Genomic DNA, 17,314 nt, shown 5'->3' with positions numbered 1-17,314 from the left:
TTAACTTGTTCACTGTGGTTTCCTTGAAGGCTTTTATATCTTCCTGCATCGCTGTTTGAATGGACAGCATAGCTTTCCTGAGGACAACCAGCTGCTCCAGAAAAAATGTCTTTATTGTCTCCTGCTTCAGGATGAGCTCCTGTTCTGTGGTCAGGGCGTCCTCGACGTTGGAGTCGCAGATCATTTTTAAAGGCTGCTCACTCGACATAGTTGATTGTTCAATGTAAATTAAGCTGGACTGCAGGTTGATGAGATGAGATGATGAGGTGAAATCTGTGCTTGTTTGCGTCACCAACTAATAGATATTTTGTAGTTAGTTTATTTATGTCAAATAACCCTTTTGTCAATGCAGGTTAGCTCAAATTTGATAAATACTACCTATCCATCCTATAATTATAGAGCAGATTAGCAGTCTTAATATTCTCCAGAGAAATATATATTTTTAAATTTATCCTAAGTTTACCATTTCATAGATTTCTCCATCTTTCTCTATCTTCCCCACTAACATACAGCTTTAATTGATATGTTTTTTGTTGATGTTTAAAATATTAATTTCTTCCCCACAGTATTTACTGATTACTGTACAGTGTGTAATTCTGCAATGACCTACCTACCTTGCACAGGAATTAATAAACCCTCTTTTTGTCTTTTAGGTGAAATGGCAAAGGTGAATTAGTATTTCACATTTAAGCTGCACTTTTGGTCCAAAAATTTTTTGTCCCATCACTTTGTGCCTGTGCACAGGATAAAACAGATATACAAACTAAATGGATGGACAAAGGGACAGATGGATGTATGTTTGATTTTGAAGGACTCTTCGGCAAACCATGTTATCTGTTTGTGCTGATCATTTTCAAAATTGTCTGTGTTTTAGACTCAGAGACGGATTCCGAGTCTACAATGTACTATGTCATTGGAGCCATCTTGTACCGGACGTTGGGCGTCATCTTACCTGTGCCAAAGTGAGTACTTCTCATGTCATCCTGTGTTTAATTATTCATTTATAAAGCATTCCAAACTATATCTCAAATTCTGCTCCTTTCCTTATCCTTTCAGCCCCTCTCTTTCCAATGCTTTCTCTGACAACTACTCTTTTCTCATGTAGTCGCTTTTATTTAGTTTTTTTAGTTTTCACTCCCACTACCTTTCTATTTCTGTGCCCTTTTCCTTGTTGTTTCTTCCCTCTATCTAAGTCCAACCTCCAATTCTCCATCTGTCTTATCTCTTATAATGTCTCTGTTGCTTTTCTCCTCTCCTTATGTCAGTGTAGTTTTCAGACAAATGTCTTGCATCTCCAAAAAAGTACATTTCCCTAGATGTTTTGCCCTTTCTTTTGCATTGTCAATGTATTTTTGGAAGTCTACAGTGGGCCTCGAATGGGTGCAGGCTTAGTGGGTCCTGAAACTTGCATAGAACTTGTAAAAATAGAAGTTGGGAGAAATCAGGAGGTTGACAAAAGGCCACTGTGATATGGTGTTTGTTCTGGCCCTGGGCCCTTTTATTCAGGTCAGTGCTCTTGGTTGTGGATGAGCTGGATCTGTTAAAACCCTTTTCTCCCTGTAGCTCTGCTGAATGCTAATAGGTCCAGTGTTCTGTTTTTACTTTTGTGCTCTCTGTGGCTTTCTCTCTCTCTTTTTTTTTATATGTCTTTTTATTTATATGTCTATTTTTTATGTACTTATTTATTTCTGCAAACACACTCAAAAAACCCCAAAAGCAAGGGAGAGATCTGGGTCTGTATGTCTGTTTCTGAATTTGTGTGTGTGTGTGTGTGTGTGTTTGTTTGTTTGTTTGTTTGTTTGTTTTGGATTTGATCAAAATTACACAGACATTTTAAGCCAAAGCTGAATGTGCAGTACAATTTTTTAAAAATACCACTCGTGTGTTTCTGTATGTTTCCAGTCCCCCTGCGGTGATCAACTCCAAGATCCTGACAGTGACAGTGCGACCGGAACCGCAACCCAGAGAGCCCATGGTGGTGGTGGAGCTGTCACCACTTTTGAATGTAAGTAAAATATTTTTCCCCTCCATGAGAAGCACACAGTTTCCGTCTGTTTTTTTATGCAATACATCCGTCCATTACAGCTAAACATTTGCTAATAATCAGTGAGCATGTTACAAGACTTCAAAGTCTAGATCATTTCAAGAGTAGTATATTAGGGAATAGGGAATATTACCTTCTCATTTTCAGTCATCTGAACTTTCTCAACTACTGTAGAGATTCAAACTAACTTCCAAGCACCGGAAAAATCACTTCATTTTCCTATTAATATTAAAAGTTACATGAAACAAAAATGTAAATTATTCCATATGAAGCACTTTCCAATGCAAGGCTTTGAATTTTTTATTATACACTTGTATACTGAACAAGCTTTGGCCAAGAAAATAAATTTGTATAAGGCTTTAAAGGATTCCTCTTCTCCCAGCTGACCCATGTTTCCTGAGTTCAGATGAAAGAGAAAGTGCTGAATGCTATAAAGCACCGTAGCGCTCAGTGAATTGTCTAAATAAACGCAGACCTTTTTGACTTCCTTATATTGCAGTGTCTCCTGGTGCCAATTCAGTTTATATTGCAGTAGAGTTTATTATAAACGACCAGTGGGGTGTCTTCCGTGGAAAGGACAAAGTGCAAGTTTAATGAGAGGCACTCTTCATGATCTCAGTAAGATGCAGGTTTCATTAGCCATTCTTCTGTGTAAAGGTGGGCACAGTTTTGAAAATTATGTTGAATATTTAATGGTTTTCTCTTGACAGCACAAACACACACACACGCGCGCGCGCGTGCACCCACACGCACACAGACAAACACACACACACACACACACACAGACAGACACACAAACAGTCTCTTGCTGTGTCAACCAAGACCCGAGGATCAAAATTATTGCACAGTATTTCATTAAAAAGACTTTGTATTCATTCTCCATCCCCCACCACTCCATTACCCTGCCCTAAACCGTTGATTCATTACATAATTATGGCATTTCATTTCTATGCCCGTCTTTTATCTTCCTATTATTCTGCTTTTTTAACATTTTTGGCAAGGCAGAGGTACTGCAGGTTTCACATCCTCTGTCTACAGGATGATGTCTTAATGCTGATCCTAGCATGCTGCTCTCTACTACTAACCGGAGGCTCCTGCTGAGGACAGACACTTCTCTGGCACACAGTACAGCACAGGGCTAGGACAGTGAAGGGCAGATGCACATACTGCATGCATGCCCTCGACCATGTTGGTGGGGCCATTCTTATTGTGCTTAAAGGGGTACATCAAACACTAAGAATTACACTTCCATAAATTTTGGGGGTTGACAAGAGATAAATAGAAAAAGAATAGGGAAAATCGATGCAACAGAGGCAAAGATATCCTGACTTTCAGTTGCTTTGGATGGCTCAAGCTCCGAAAATGTTCAATTCCACATTTCCCTTAAAGCAACTTGAATAATGTCTTTCATTACACCCCTTCCTTCTGATAAATTCACACGTCTTTTAAACTACTTCCCCTCAGTTTATAATGCAGGCTCAGGTCCTGGGGAGAAGTTGAACTACAGCATAACTAACATCAAGAGGAATATGGTTTTGTTGAGTATAGTGAGGTAGAAAATGAATTCAAACTACACTCTGTGATATACCAAAAAAAATTACATGCTTGCAGAAGACACAAATGAGTTGAATAACATTAATTAGGTAATTTGAAATCCAAATCTTACTCATTTTATTAGTCTGAGACACATATCGATAATTGCTACTTGGAACTAATATGGGTTTAAGCAACTCCTTAAAGCAGAATAAAAGATAAAAAACATTTATTCTATAACCAGCACCGTTCGTAGTATTGCACTGAAAGGTCAGTGTTAGCTTTCTTGCCGAGAATTAAACTAGAAGACACCCTCGTGTCTGTCAAGAATGAAGCTATAGCCAGCAGCTGGTTAGCTTAGCTTAGCATAACACCTGGACACGGGGGAAACACTCTGTCTAGCCTGGCTCTATCCAAATGTAAGAAAATCCACCTACCAGCACCTCTAAAGGTTACCTTTCAACAGAGCCAGCTAGCCAGCAGCCACCTAGCTACTTTAACTGTCTATCCCCTGTTTTCAGTCTTTATGCTAAGATGCTGGCTGTAGTTTCATATATAATGGACAGATACGGGAGAGGTATCGACCTTCTCTTCTAAATAATGACTAAATACGCATGTTTCCCAAAAATTTAGCGCTATTTCTTTAAAACACTGCCAAATTTTCAGTTTGTACTGCAAAAAGAAAGTTACATGTAGTGAAACTGCTTACCAATATTGCCCAACATTAATGTACATGCACACACAATCATTTTACTTCAAATGCAGTGTTAACCTACTGTATGTTCATCATTGCTCAGCTTGGCCTGAACCTCATTTGAAAATGCTGAGCTACTACAGTATCTGCATAACAGAGAAGATAAAAAAGTGAAAGGAAGAGCAGAGTATGCTGTCATGATCTTTAGATGTAGTAGGTGTCAACCTTGGCTGGTGTAGAGACACCCAGCCCCTGAAGCAGTGCTGTGGCAACAGCTGCTTCAGGCTTCACTCTCAAAGGGGGTTGTCATGGTCTCTGTGCATGGTCATGTCTTCACTGAGAAGACATCTGCTCCAGTCAGACCCCCCACGTATTTCCCTGGTGTCAAAGAGTGTCTGTGTTTGTGTGTGTGTGTGTGTGTGTGTGTGTGTGTGTGTGTGTGTGTGTGTGTGTGTGTGTGTGTGTGTGTGTGTGTGTGTGTGTGTGTGTTTGTGTGTGTGTCTTTAATGGTGAGTAAGACACAGGAGCCCAGAAAGCCTTGTGTCCCTATAGTGGGACCAGCAGACAAGATGTCAATTGTTAACCCTCCTCCTCCACCCCCTCCTCCAGCCATCCTTCATCTAGCCTTTTCAATCATAAAAAGCAGCTCTGGTTAGCTTTATAGCCATTAGCAATAAGCCTTTCTGGTAATTTCACTGTTATCTAGTTTACTTTCATCAATCAAAAAGCATCATCCAGGTTGTTCCATTTCCTTTTTTTAAAATCTAAAATCTCTAATATAAAGTGAAAGGCTTTTAAGACTCCCTGAAGCAGTGTGGTCTTGTTATGTTACAGTAGCTCACTTCATCCGATTAGCTTACCATATTCACAGCCAATACGTAGTAAGCATTTTACCACCAAATGGATACAACATTTGGTTATGAATTCCTTGTAAAAAATGGCCGTTCCCTTTGAGAGAAAAAGAAGACAACTGTTAAGGTAGATGTCATTATTACCGACCATACCTGTTGCTCCCTTTGAGAGACATCAGTCAAGCAGACACTATCATTATGCAACGTATCAGCCCCAAAGAGGAGGCAGACATTGTGGGAGTATATGAATGTCACTCCCGCTGTAGCGTACAGTCGGGCACGTTGCCCACTGATTGATAGCTGAATGCTAACAGAGCCTGCCACACTAATGCACGTCGGCGGACATCTAATGTCAGTGACAGCGGTGTGCGTGTGAGGCAAAACAAAGCACTGTCATCCATTAATCTGCGTCGCCTAGCCTCTGATCCTGCATATATAAATGTTGCATCATCCCATCCTCTCAATTCCAGCCATGCAGAGACCCCTGGAATCACTGATTCATGGGAGATCAGTTATGAACTGTACAGAGAAGGAGGGGTGACCTTGCCTGTAGAGAAATAAATCATCATAGTGCAGCCTTTAAAGTGCATCATCTCCTTCTCTCCCTTTTTTCTCACTTAAAACACTGTTGATATTCAGAAAACATTCTGTTTGCTCTTCAGTCAAGAAGAGGTCATTTCTTTAAATTTTCCTCAGGCTGTACTGAGTCTTCTTACAGCGGACATCATCCTTTTTACAACGGACACAGCAGTCTGGCTGTGGAATTACTGCTATAATCCCCTTTGCCATAAGGGGGAGCTCAAAGGCAAAGTGCTTGATGCAGGATTGAGGGAGGACCAACAGACTCTTCTGCATCACCCCAGTAGAAAAATGCCACCTAATTTGTGGGCGAGTCTTCTAAATTTTTTTGATTTACGAATGAATGTCAAGGCTGAATCTTTGATCCAAATCAGGAACCCACAAAGTTCACCTTAAAACCAATCCCAATCCAATCCTGGCCAAATGACGCATACAGGTTGAAAGGGCACAGGCGAGATAACTGAAGATCACAAGTGGAACAACTTGTGATGAGTCATTTAAAGATATCGATCCTGCGATTGATTCACCAATTGAGTCATGGCGAGTCTTCCTTTGCCACCATGCGTCACTGAGCTTTGATTATCAGATGATTCACCTGCCATTTGACCCCCAATGATTGGCTTTAGGCTTCAGCAAGTAAGTGAATTAAGATTGAAGTGAATCGCCAACGTTTAGCCCCTTGTGAGGGATTGTGACTTTATTTATTGCAAGTTTTAACACATTTTTAATCTATTCCTAAAACACAAATGAGTATGTTTAGAAATAAGGGAAATAACTGAATTTATTATGTTTTTTACTTGACTTTGGTGAGCCTTTACACACTCTGAAAGGGCTAGTTCTTCCCAGTAAGTACTTGTTACACTTAAAATCAGTAAAATAAATGTTACTGATTCATAGTTGTTTACTTTTACTTTACAGCTTTCCATTGTAGTTTTACTTAAGTAGAGAGTTAAAATGCTTTTCCACTACAGGATGTTTATGACCCTAACTTGCTGACTATTATTGTCCATGAAATGGCTTTCTTTTTTTGTCTCTAACTCTCTCAATTCATTGCTCGCACACCTTCTCTCTTTCTGCAACAGCAGCACCAGTTATTTGCTGCTCTGTCCTCTGACAATGACTCTTCCTCCATCTCTCCCTCCCACTGTCTGTCTCAGTCCTTCTCTTTCATTGTCTGTTTACCTCCCTCCATCGCCCGTACAGCATCACTCTTTCTCCTCTGGCAATGATCTATTCTGTCTCCTCTCAGCCTCTCTCTTTCACTCATCCTCTCAAGTGGCAATAACAGTTTATCCCCCCCCCCCCTTCTCCCCTGTATCTTGCAGGGTACATCAGATCCTCAGTGCGTTGTCTGGGACTATGGCAACCCGTAAGTTTTCTGAATAATTCTGATACTTTTGTTCATGTGGGTGTGTATGGTGCAGTAATGCATGTGTTTGTCAGTGTTTGACATGGATGTGGTTCTTGTTTGTGCTTGTGCCTAGTCGCATTCATTTTTATTAATGAAATGAACAGTCTACAAAGTTCCCTATGTTAGTGTTAATTAAATTAGTCTATGAGAACAAATACTTTTTTCTCTCTGTTGCTAAGGGCTCAAAAGTTATGATACTCACAACGCCTTTGTTGCAGTCTTTTCAATGTTATTCACACCATGTTGGGGTTTTTTTTGAAATTCTGTTTTCCACGTTGGACATCCAGTTTTATGTCATCAGTGACCTGAAGCCTTACTTTCTACCTAATGGGTTTTCTCTTCTCTATGTAGGCCACTAACATTGTTTGCTCTGTATAGTGGACCAGCTAGTGAGCTACATTATATAAACCAGCACAATTGATCATGCAATTTTAACCATTAACCTACATAGTGATTACTCTTTTTGTCAATAATGACACTTGTACAGAACCATTAAACCAGGGACTGGTTCTAGGTCACTATCTAATTGCACTTTCAAAATCGTGAACCAGATTTAAAGGCCCGCATCTTCAACTTATGCCAGTATAACTGATCAAATGCGACCCTGTACCCTACAAAATACAGTTATGTACAATTAATTTTTTGAGGAAATATCGTGTAATTGTTGCCTGTTAACTTTTAATCATTTTTTTCTAATTGAGTAAGCGTGAAAGACTTATACTGCCCAGAATTCATGGGTGGGAAATTAGGGTGGGTGGTTGGCTGTATAAAGCATGAGACACTCCTGTGGGTCAACTCAGTGGGTAGGGACAAACAACTTTATGGTCGTTCTGGTTAGAGGACTTGATTCCTTAACCTGTGTTTTGAGTTGCCTAAGTATTACCGTAAAAATTAAGATCTTGTGGGGAAAACAAATGAAATACACTTGACAATTGATTCTTCACCTTTGAAACAGCAGCTGATCAAATAATCACCACTCAAGGTCTACTTACTTACCTGTTCTGGAGCTTTCAGCCATATCCCATGGTCTCCATCAGCAGATGAAGTTCAAACTTTCTATTATTCTGAGCACTTTTAGGACTTCAAATCCATGTAGGCTTTAAGATTGTGTTTGACAGTTCAGTCATCCACAGTTCCATGACAAGTAGAATTCATCTGGTGATAAAGACCCTGTGATACAATTAAAAGCTCCAAAAAGCTTTTAGGAGACAGATTTGAAAGATGATACTTCAACAGAGCAAATGGCTTTAATAAGAGTTGAATTTGTCAAGGGGCCATCACAGCATGCCTCCCTGTCTGCTTCCCCTTTGAGATCACAATACTTTATCCAGTTCTTGAGGACTCTTCAGTGACCAAAGCACAAAATGTGGGAGTGCAGCTTCACAGGGAGAGGGTAAAACATTGTAACTTATCAAACCATCCTTCTCCATCAAGGTAGGAGGGAAACAAAGCTTGGCAAAGTCAATTAAGTAGCCGGCAGATTACAGCTGCAATCAAATTAAATTTGCAGACGTTACAAGGGCAGAGAGCCAAACAGAATATAAAGTAGCAAGGTGGCGGCATTGTCTATCAACCAGACATACTCAAACTGGGAGGAATGTGGAAAACATCCAAAAGTGTTTCACAGGGATGAGGTAATATGTTTACAGGCACACACAGATAAGAGAACATACAGACACTTACAATTACACAAACACAGTGACCAAACCTATGTCAAATTTAGAAATAACCACATTAAAATTATGTAATCTGAATTCTTCTGATATCGTGTAGCAGGCTAACACCACCAACAACACAAGAATGCTCCAATTTTAATCGCTGAAGTTGTCTTTCTAGTCTCCATTTTTAATATTAATACTATTCCTGCTTTCCTAAATTGACAAGGATAGGCTGTTCATGAGAACCAAGGGTTGTTTACATTTAAGCTAATGCACAGACTTGACCGTTTCATTGTAAGCTGTGAGTCATCACAACATGCTCATCGGGTGCACAGATGCTGTTTGGAAAAGGTGTGAGGCTGTGAGGGCCAGCCAGCTTGTGCGCTTAATTACAAAATCTGATGGTCACATATGGAATTTTATATACATGCACACAAACATCTGTACATCATGTACATACACACATACACATATACTGGGACAAACACCTGGACAGGGACCCGAATAGCATGTATATACTGAATACACTGACTGTACAGTGATGGTATTTCCGTCATCCACTATTTGCTTGGCTGTGCTGGGCAGTAGATCTTGCCTGGAGCTGGGTGGGAGCGTGCAGGTGGCATGGGCAGAGACCATGTTGTACAAAGCAGCCCTTTGTTTGCTGGAGGATATCACTTCTCTAAACCTTGCTCTCTAGGTTGAGCAGGAGGCAGACAAGAGGGGGAGAATGTACGGACGGCAATGCAGAGGGACGGCAAACGTAGCAGCAGCTGAACCAGACAACAGAAAAAAGTTCAAGTTCAGCTCAGATATGGAAAACTAACTTTGGCATTCTATAACCTGTATCCTGAGACTATATTTAGTGCACACGGGTGCATCCACGTTCAAAAAAATAGATCTTATACTGTATGTGCATCTTTTCCCCCTTAATCGTTATAAGGCACACACGGGTATTGTAAACTTACTTGTAAATTAAGAATTGCACACATGCTCACATCTCTAAAGCCTATTATCATCCCCATCACAATTTTCTGTGCGCATGTTTTTCAGCAGTGGTGGTCTATTTACAAATCTACAAGCAATTTCAGTGGGGTCTCTCTCCTATTTGTGCTCTCTCTCAGCTGGCTAAGTTTGCCAACAGTTTGTGGCACTCACAGTTTATCTCAGTATTTATGTGTGAGTGTTTATTTATTTATTTTGCCCCTAACAGGCCCATATGTCGCCACCATCTGCCCACCCAAATCTTTGTGCCCGCAATCCCTCCCTGTCTTCCCCCCTGTGCCTGTCTCCTCAACCTACTCTCAACCTGTTTTTCGTTTGCCTCACTGCCTCAAATAGATACTGTTATTTTAGCTCTCATAAGAGTTTCACAGAGTTCGAAAAAAAAAGATCAGGTTAGCGGAAGCCAAGGAAGCTATAAATAGTAAAAATGTACACATTTAATGATTATTTTTGGGGGGTATACTGGGCAGTGAAATGAAATAGAAATAGACAATTTTTATGTTGTCATTTTTGTCAGTCTTGATTCTTTGGGTTCTTTCTCCAAATCTCTTGCTTCATTCTTCTGCCATTTTTCACTAACTGTCTCTCTCTGTCTCTCTCTCTTCCGTGGGAAATGATGATGGGTGTTAAGCTTCTCTTTGCTATGTGGTTGCTGACCTTGCCTCTGGCATCTCTGTGCTTTGACCCTCACTATGCCTCAGTATGGGATATGAGGCTGAACCCCTGCTGACGTACACACACACACACACACACACACACACACACACACACACACACACACACACACACACACACACACACACACACACACACCACCCACTGTTCTATGGAGCAGTTATTTTCTGGCTGGTGCATTACAGATTACTGTGGCTCTATATGTGCTACTCCCAGATGTACCATACTGATTCTAGTGGCTGCTTTTTCAATCAGAACAAACTGCCTCTCTTTGCTGGCATCTAAAATATACATTGTACTACTCAAACATGTATTTATGCATCACTCATACATTTCACATTCCATTTCTAATAAGAATAGACGCAACCTAGTATCATACAAATGACAGAGCTGAAATAATATGCATCATAAGCAGGCGATTGAGCAATCTCATTTTAAAGTGTGCTTAAAAATATGACCCAGTAGTTAGAGATAAATGTAATATACACTTTAGATGGATGGATGACAGTAAGCTAGTGAGGGGCTGAGGGTCACCTAATCCTATTTCTAATCCCCAGTGGTCTTCAGCTTGATCGCGGCTCAGTGGTTAAAATCCCAGGCACCCCACCCTACCCCCCACCGCCAAAGAGTAATAATGGCCTGGTGTGCAGTGCAAGTAGCTCTAACATCCTCAATCTGACACGGTAGATTGAGGATTGCTTTGGGCTCAGACTGATCTGGCACCGATGTCAGCTTTGGCGCACGCAGGTCTCAACTTTAAATGAAGTAAAAAGTCAAAGGCATACTCTGCATGCTGCCAAAAAACTAGGTGGACACAAATCTTTCCAAAATGTAATCACATTTATTTTACAAAGAGGCATTGCAGCAAGTTCTGACCTTAGGGAAGTAAGACACTTTTTTTATTCGCATATTGGCAATGTTAAGGCTCTTCATATGCCATATTACTCTGCTGTGAAACAAAACACGTAAATGAATAAAAGAATTATCCCTCTTTGATACCTAATACTTAACTTTCAAAGTCTGTTCCTTGTTTTAAGATGTCTTATATTAGAGAAATACTGCATCAAATTACCATTTCATTTGTACAACTCAGTTGTGTGACTCACAATGGACAGTTTTTAAAAAAAAAAACCCACAGTCACCTCACAGCAAAAGGGTCCTCAAATTTACCCAAATGTGTTTTTCTGCATGTGTGTTAGTGTGACAGACCTTGCTTTAGTTGTAGTGTGACCCAACTTTTCAGTGCTTCAGTCCACTGCAACATTGAGCAGGATGAATAGGTATAAAAAATGGATGGATGAAGAGTAATAACAGATTGAAACTATTGCTACACAGACATTGTTGTCCCTGAGGACATGGCAGATAGCTCAGACTTCAGAAATAGCCCACCATATGTTTACATCTGCATAAGGTAATAGCCCCGCATTTTACAGCATGTAGCAGATTATACAATGCACATCACAAGTACATTATACAAGTGATCTGCTTTACTCTGCAATGCTCTGTCCAAGGCAGTTTTATTAAAAATATATATCTTTTTAAAAACAAGATTAACAGATATGCCAAAACTTAAATTTTGATTCATAAATTTTATTGTGAAACTGAGAAAAAAAAGTAGTTTATCTAAGATGTTATCTCCACATTTGAAACGTTTTTTATTAATTTACCAATTTTGCATATTTCCCCATCTTTGCCAGGCGTAACAGACAAACACTTACGCAGAAACACACACGCTCTGAAACACTTAACAGCGTAGCCACCAGGAGAAGGGAATGGAGGGATGATAGGGCTTGCTCCACTTTTCCATCTGACAGAGCATAAAGGATCAAGACTGTGTCAAACAGCGAGTCAACAAAGCAAGAGGGAGTCGGCCAGTAGGGCTTATATGGGCTCTGCCTCCATTGGGCGATACAGACGTGGACAGGCTCTTAGCTCATTTCCCCAGCCATCACAGCCGTCCTTAGAGAGTCTGTTAACATGGAAGCTTCGAATCTCAGTGCATTACGTTTGGGTCTTGGTGAGGACAATCAGCTTTAGGGTACTTTTGATGGCTTTAAGTAGCTCTTACATGTTTAGTTCAGTTCTAAGTAATACATACACCTTTGAATTATAGCAATGATTTCTGTCTGCTGCTGGATTTAACAGATAAGTGTGGGCTGCTTGTACTTAAGACAAGTTCTACAATTTAGTTTGGGTGACAAGGTAATGTAAAGCTGGCTAGGATTGTTTAGTTTAATGATTTTTCTTAACTTCATGCACTATTCTTATTGATTGCATCATCATGTGACCAGCGGAGGTAGAATGGAGCACCGTGTCTTATTGTATGCCGAGGGATAACCTTTAGAACTGCTGACATTTCCCCTGGGCAAAGTCTTAGATGGCGATGAAGTCGTAGTTCTAAGTATTTGAAGTTTAGATTAGAAGTTGTGAAGAAGAAGACTTGTTCTCTGCTGGCATTTGGAATACTTTGACTTTTCACTCCTGGACCTGTAGCGTTGAAGAGCCACTAGGTAAGTAACATCTACACCCTCTTAAAATCTATTCTAGGTCATCTTATGGATGTAGTGTTAAGCTCTCCTGCTGATTTTGAAGTGGAAATACAGTCTTACAAGATCTTATATGCAACCTAAGGTTTAGTGCAGTATTTGCCTTATGCTTATCTTGGTGACTTGCACACTATCGTCTTTACTCATGTGCTGCTGGACGTAGGCTGAGAGGGCAGTGTGTAGTGCTTTATGAGACTCAGACTTGTCCCGTTGGCCTTAAGCGTCCCGGTTGAGCCCCTGGCAAGATGCTTAGAAAATTTCCCGTTTGCAGAGAATTCCTCTACATTTTTATGAGATATAAAATTTGAAAACCTGTTTGCAAAAATGCCAAAAAAATAAAAAATGCAATTCTTTTTCGGAATCAGAATTAATAATCCATTTTCTTTAGGAGCCACTGTATTCAGAGCCATGCGCCGTGTCCATGTTAATGCAGAATGCAGGGAGTCAGATCGGCAGGCTATTTGTGGCTGTAGCCGAAACCTGTATCTCCGCTTTTGCTGTTTGCTCACTAGCTTGCACACCAGGAAGAAAGATAATCCTGGGAAAGAAGCTTATAAATTAGCCCATGGCCATGGCAGAAAGCAGATTGGGGCAGTGGAGGTCAATGACAAAGTACTGAAAAAGGGAAGAAGCGGGAAGGAAGGTTTTGTGTGACAACCTCACATGACTTCAGCCGAGAGAAAGACAAGTAGGATTAAACAAGGACAGTAAATTTGTTTATATTAAAGACCTATTCAAATGTCCATTTAAAAGTAAGTGAACTTGGGTGTTTTAGGTCACTGAAAATGGACCTTTTGAAAAACTCCTTCCAGGGTGAAAATGTTTAGAAACTGTGTTTTTAGTGTTGATGTGTAGACAGGGAAAACAGTTTTTGTTTTAATGTCAGAGTGTGCGCCGTTATCCCCTTTGTTTACATGAGGCGATTTTGTGCAATGGCGGATGTACCCAAAATAGTGCTGGTTTTAACTTTGCTTACAGGAAGTTTTACAGGTTTACACATAAATGTACAGTTACATGTGGGAGGGATTTTTTTTTTTTAAAACGGAGGAAAATCCCCTTTTAATAAATACCTGTGTATGTGTGGACTAGGCCTTGAAATCAGTAAATAGGAACCGAGGAATAATGAAATTGTTAACTTTTTGTGTACCATCCTATAGTAACAGTTCCTAGTATTTGTATCACTGGCCTTGTGATGGCTTCCTACTTTATATTTTTGTTTCATATTGATCCAGCCCCAATATTGATGCATGTATAGGAAGGGATGTCTAATTCATGTTTTTTCCCTGAATTGTTCCATACGCTGTTCTTTGGACTCAGATCAAATAAAAAATATTTCATGTTCGAGTTACCGCAACAGCAATAACATTTAGAAACATAAACTTGTCTTGCACATAAACATCACAGCAAGCTTCAGATAATCTCACAGCATGTTCTTGTGGTTATAAGACCCGTCTTTACATCAGTCAGCGGAAGAGAGGAAAGCTTAGTTCCTACAGAGTTAATATCTGGGTCAAATACATTTATGCATGCAGGCACACATACTGTACACACACACACACACACACACACACACACACACTGAAATGCAAACAGGGGCCTACATTGTGGCGAATACTGCGGTGTAAATGTATGCTGGTCAGTCCTGCATATTAAGTAGTATGGAGGGTTGAGTAAGAACAGATGATATGTGTCATGTGAAGATTTGCTTCAGTGCTTTCTAGCTGTGTTTAGAGTAAAAGGCCAATATGCACTGCCTCTGGTGAATGTTGGACCCATCACTATAGATTCACTTCTTTGAATCTGAACATTTTAATATTGACACAATCAGACACATCCCATATGTCTTACAGTAAAAATACCTGTTCCATAAGATGGTAAGATGGTCTGACTTCAAATGTATCTGTTTGAGCCAAGCTTGATGATAATAAGGAAAAAAAAAATGTTTTGGATCTTACACACAAATGTCCATATACTGGAACAAAACTAACTCTAGTTAACCTTAGGGTTTCCCTTGAGCACCTGTAGAAGTCTTACCATATTGGGAGACAATGAAAACAGATGCTTACAATTGGTAACCTTTTTTAGTGTTTTCAGTTATTCTGGCTCATTAGAGCTTTGCTTAGGTCAAAGGTAGACAGAGATATGTTGGCAATAGGCTGTTAATCCCACTATAACCTATAGGAAAAGCACAGGTGTTACTAATATCATTAACAATGGCTTTGTTCTGTTCAAGTGTCCCAGTAAAGCATGACAGTGTGGCAGTGAGCCAACATGGACAATACCAGGACCTTGAAACTGATGCCGATAAATGGAGTTCAGCCATCTTTATTTAGATTTTTTACACCTGTATTTTATTGCTTTAAGTGAAAACACCTCTGTGGGGGCACCATGGGTGGCTTAAAATATTGCTTGTTTGTAAGCATATTACAGTACGATATTGAAGCATTTGTTATTTCTATATATATATATATTTCTATATTTTCACATTTATATTATGCTTTATTTGTGTAAATGTTTTTCAAAGAATGGCACAAAAGAGTACATCACCAACCAAGCTGCATTAAGCAACTATGGTGGTGTCATCTATGACACCAAGTGTGCCTTAGGTACAGATGATGTACCTGAACAGTACACTGTATAAAGAAACTGAGAAAAAAGCAGTGTATAAAATCATACAGGTAAATGTGCTCATTCTTAATGCAACCCACGGGTTACTATTGTTGCCTTAGAGTGTCACTTATACTGGAATATAGTGAGGAATTTGAACATATTGGTTATCTGTGCTTCTGTGTCCTCTTGAGGCCACTTACCTCCATGATCCTTTAAATCCTCTTCTACTACAGCAAGCCCACTCCTTCACACTAGTCTTTATCTCTATGATTCATTAGCTCTCTGTTCTTCAATTTGTCTCTCCAACTGTCAGTCTGTAGTGGACGATGACTAATTTTTTTCATAGAAAGCACATTCAAAAAATGATAAAACACTGTATTTGACAATACCATGCACTGAATATTAATCCTGTTCGTACTATCTTCTAAAGACTTAATAGCAATTTGACTTGAAGGTATTCTCTTTCTAATGTGGACACATTAGATTTACATGCTATTAATTTTCATCGAAGTGTGAAATACTTTTGGTAAACTTTAGGTAAATGTGCTCACATCTACTGTAAAATTGCAGAGTATGTGTATCATGAGGCTTAATTTGCATTTTGTTCTGTATTCTCTGTACCTTCACTTTACTGACATGTCATTTTTGACTGCGAAAGATAAAAGGTTGCTTTGTGTACCAGGTAGATGTGACTTTAATTCCATATAGCTGAAATCCCTACATCAAGTTTTAAGAATTCGAAGCATGTTTAAGCTTTTTTTTTCCTTAAGAGGGGGCAATTCATTTCACTGCCCTTTCAGTCAAGACTTGGTGCCAATTTCTTCCCAATAGCCATAAAAGATCTTTTACCCTGTTGTTCAGGAAGAGTTTTTTTTATTCTTCTTAACAGCTGCTACATCACTCAACCAGCTTTAGGGAACAATTTGGAAAGGATCGTACTATGTTCCTCCAGTGGTCACTGTACATGTTTTAGCATACTGTTGAGAAAAAATGCTTAAGCGCTGTTTGCTTCATCACTGATGATAGCATTTAGCTCAAAGCAATTCTGTGCCTGAGTACAGCCTCCGAGTGCCACTTGCAGGGCTGTAGACACTTAGTCATGTTAGGCACAGTACATACTGTATGTTAGCTTTTAGTTCAGGTTAATCACAGTAAACTGTGTAAACTCCATATGCACTGAGGGATAACTACCTGTCCAAACGAAGCCAACTCTAATATCCATTGAATAAATCTTTATTCCTTGTCAAAGTCAAGACCAAACAACAGATGCGTTGATTATCACAATGCTAGCAAACTGGATGATGCTATGTGTACGTACACATCTTAGCATTTTTTCGGATAATGCCAGGTTGATATCTTTGCAGTATACATTTGGGATACATAGCCTATAAACCAACTATGCAGATATTTACACCTGTTTGTACATCTAGTACCTGTTTTCCACGATAAGAGGAGTCAGCAGCAGCTCCAGGCTCATTCAAATGCTCTAACAAAAGTTAAACAAAAGCCCTGTCCTTTTAATCTTTCCGCGCAAGCTAAGCTCAACTGATAATCTAATACTTCTATGAGCCCAGTGGGGTACACAGCAGCAGTGTGTATCCGTAGCTTTAGTGGTTTGTTCCGACTTTGTGGGTGTAATAAAATAAAAGTCAAAGCTGGCTTTTTGCTGGAAGGCATCAAAACCAACAATCAAATCCAGCTAACCTAG

The 17,314-nt window shown here is 39.7% G+C and overlaps 1 protein-coding gene across 1 annotated transcript in view; it reads left to right on the top strand.

Moving 5' to 3' along the window:
- The window catches only part of adgrb2 (adhesion G protein-coupled receptor B2), a 143,341-nt gene that overhangs the window by 69,263 nt on the left and 56,764 nt on the right, over positions 1-17,314 (top strand). The window contains exons 13-15 of the mRNA XM_040121623.1: positions 875-962; positions 1,903-2,005; positions 7,027-7,070. Of these exons, the coding sequence (XP_039977557.1) occupies positions 875-962; positions 1,903-2,005; positions 7,027-7,070 (235 nt within the window). The remainder of the gene's footprint in view (positions 1-874; positions 963-1,902; positions 2,006-7,026; positions 7,071-17,314) is intronic.

Source organism: Xiphias gladius, chromosome 24 (assembly GCF_016859285.1).
Source record: "Xiphias gladius isolate SHS-SW01 ecotype Sanya breed wild chromosome 24, ASM1685928v1, whole genome shotgun sequence".
NCBI lineage: Eukaryota > Metazoa > Chordata > Actinopteri > Istiophoriformes > Xiphiidae > Xiphias > Xiphias gladius.
The sequence above is the reverse complement of the archived record's forward strand: the minus strand, read 5'-3'. Positions and strand labels throughout refer to the sequence as shown.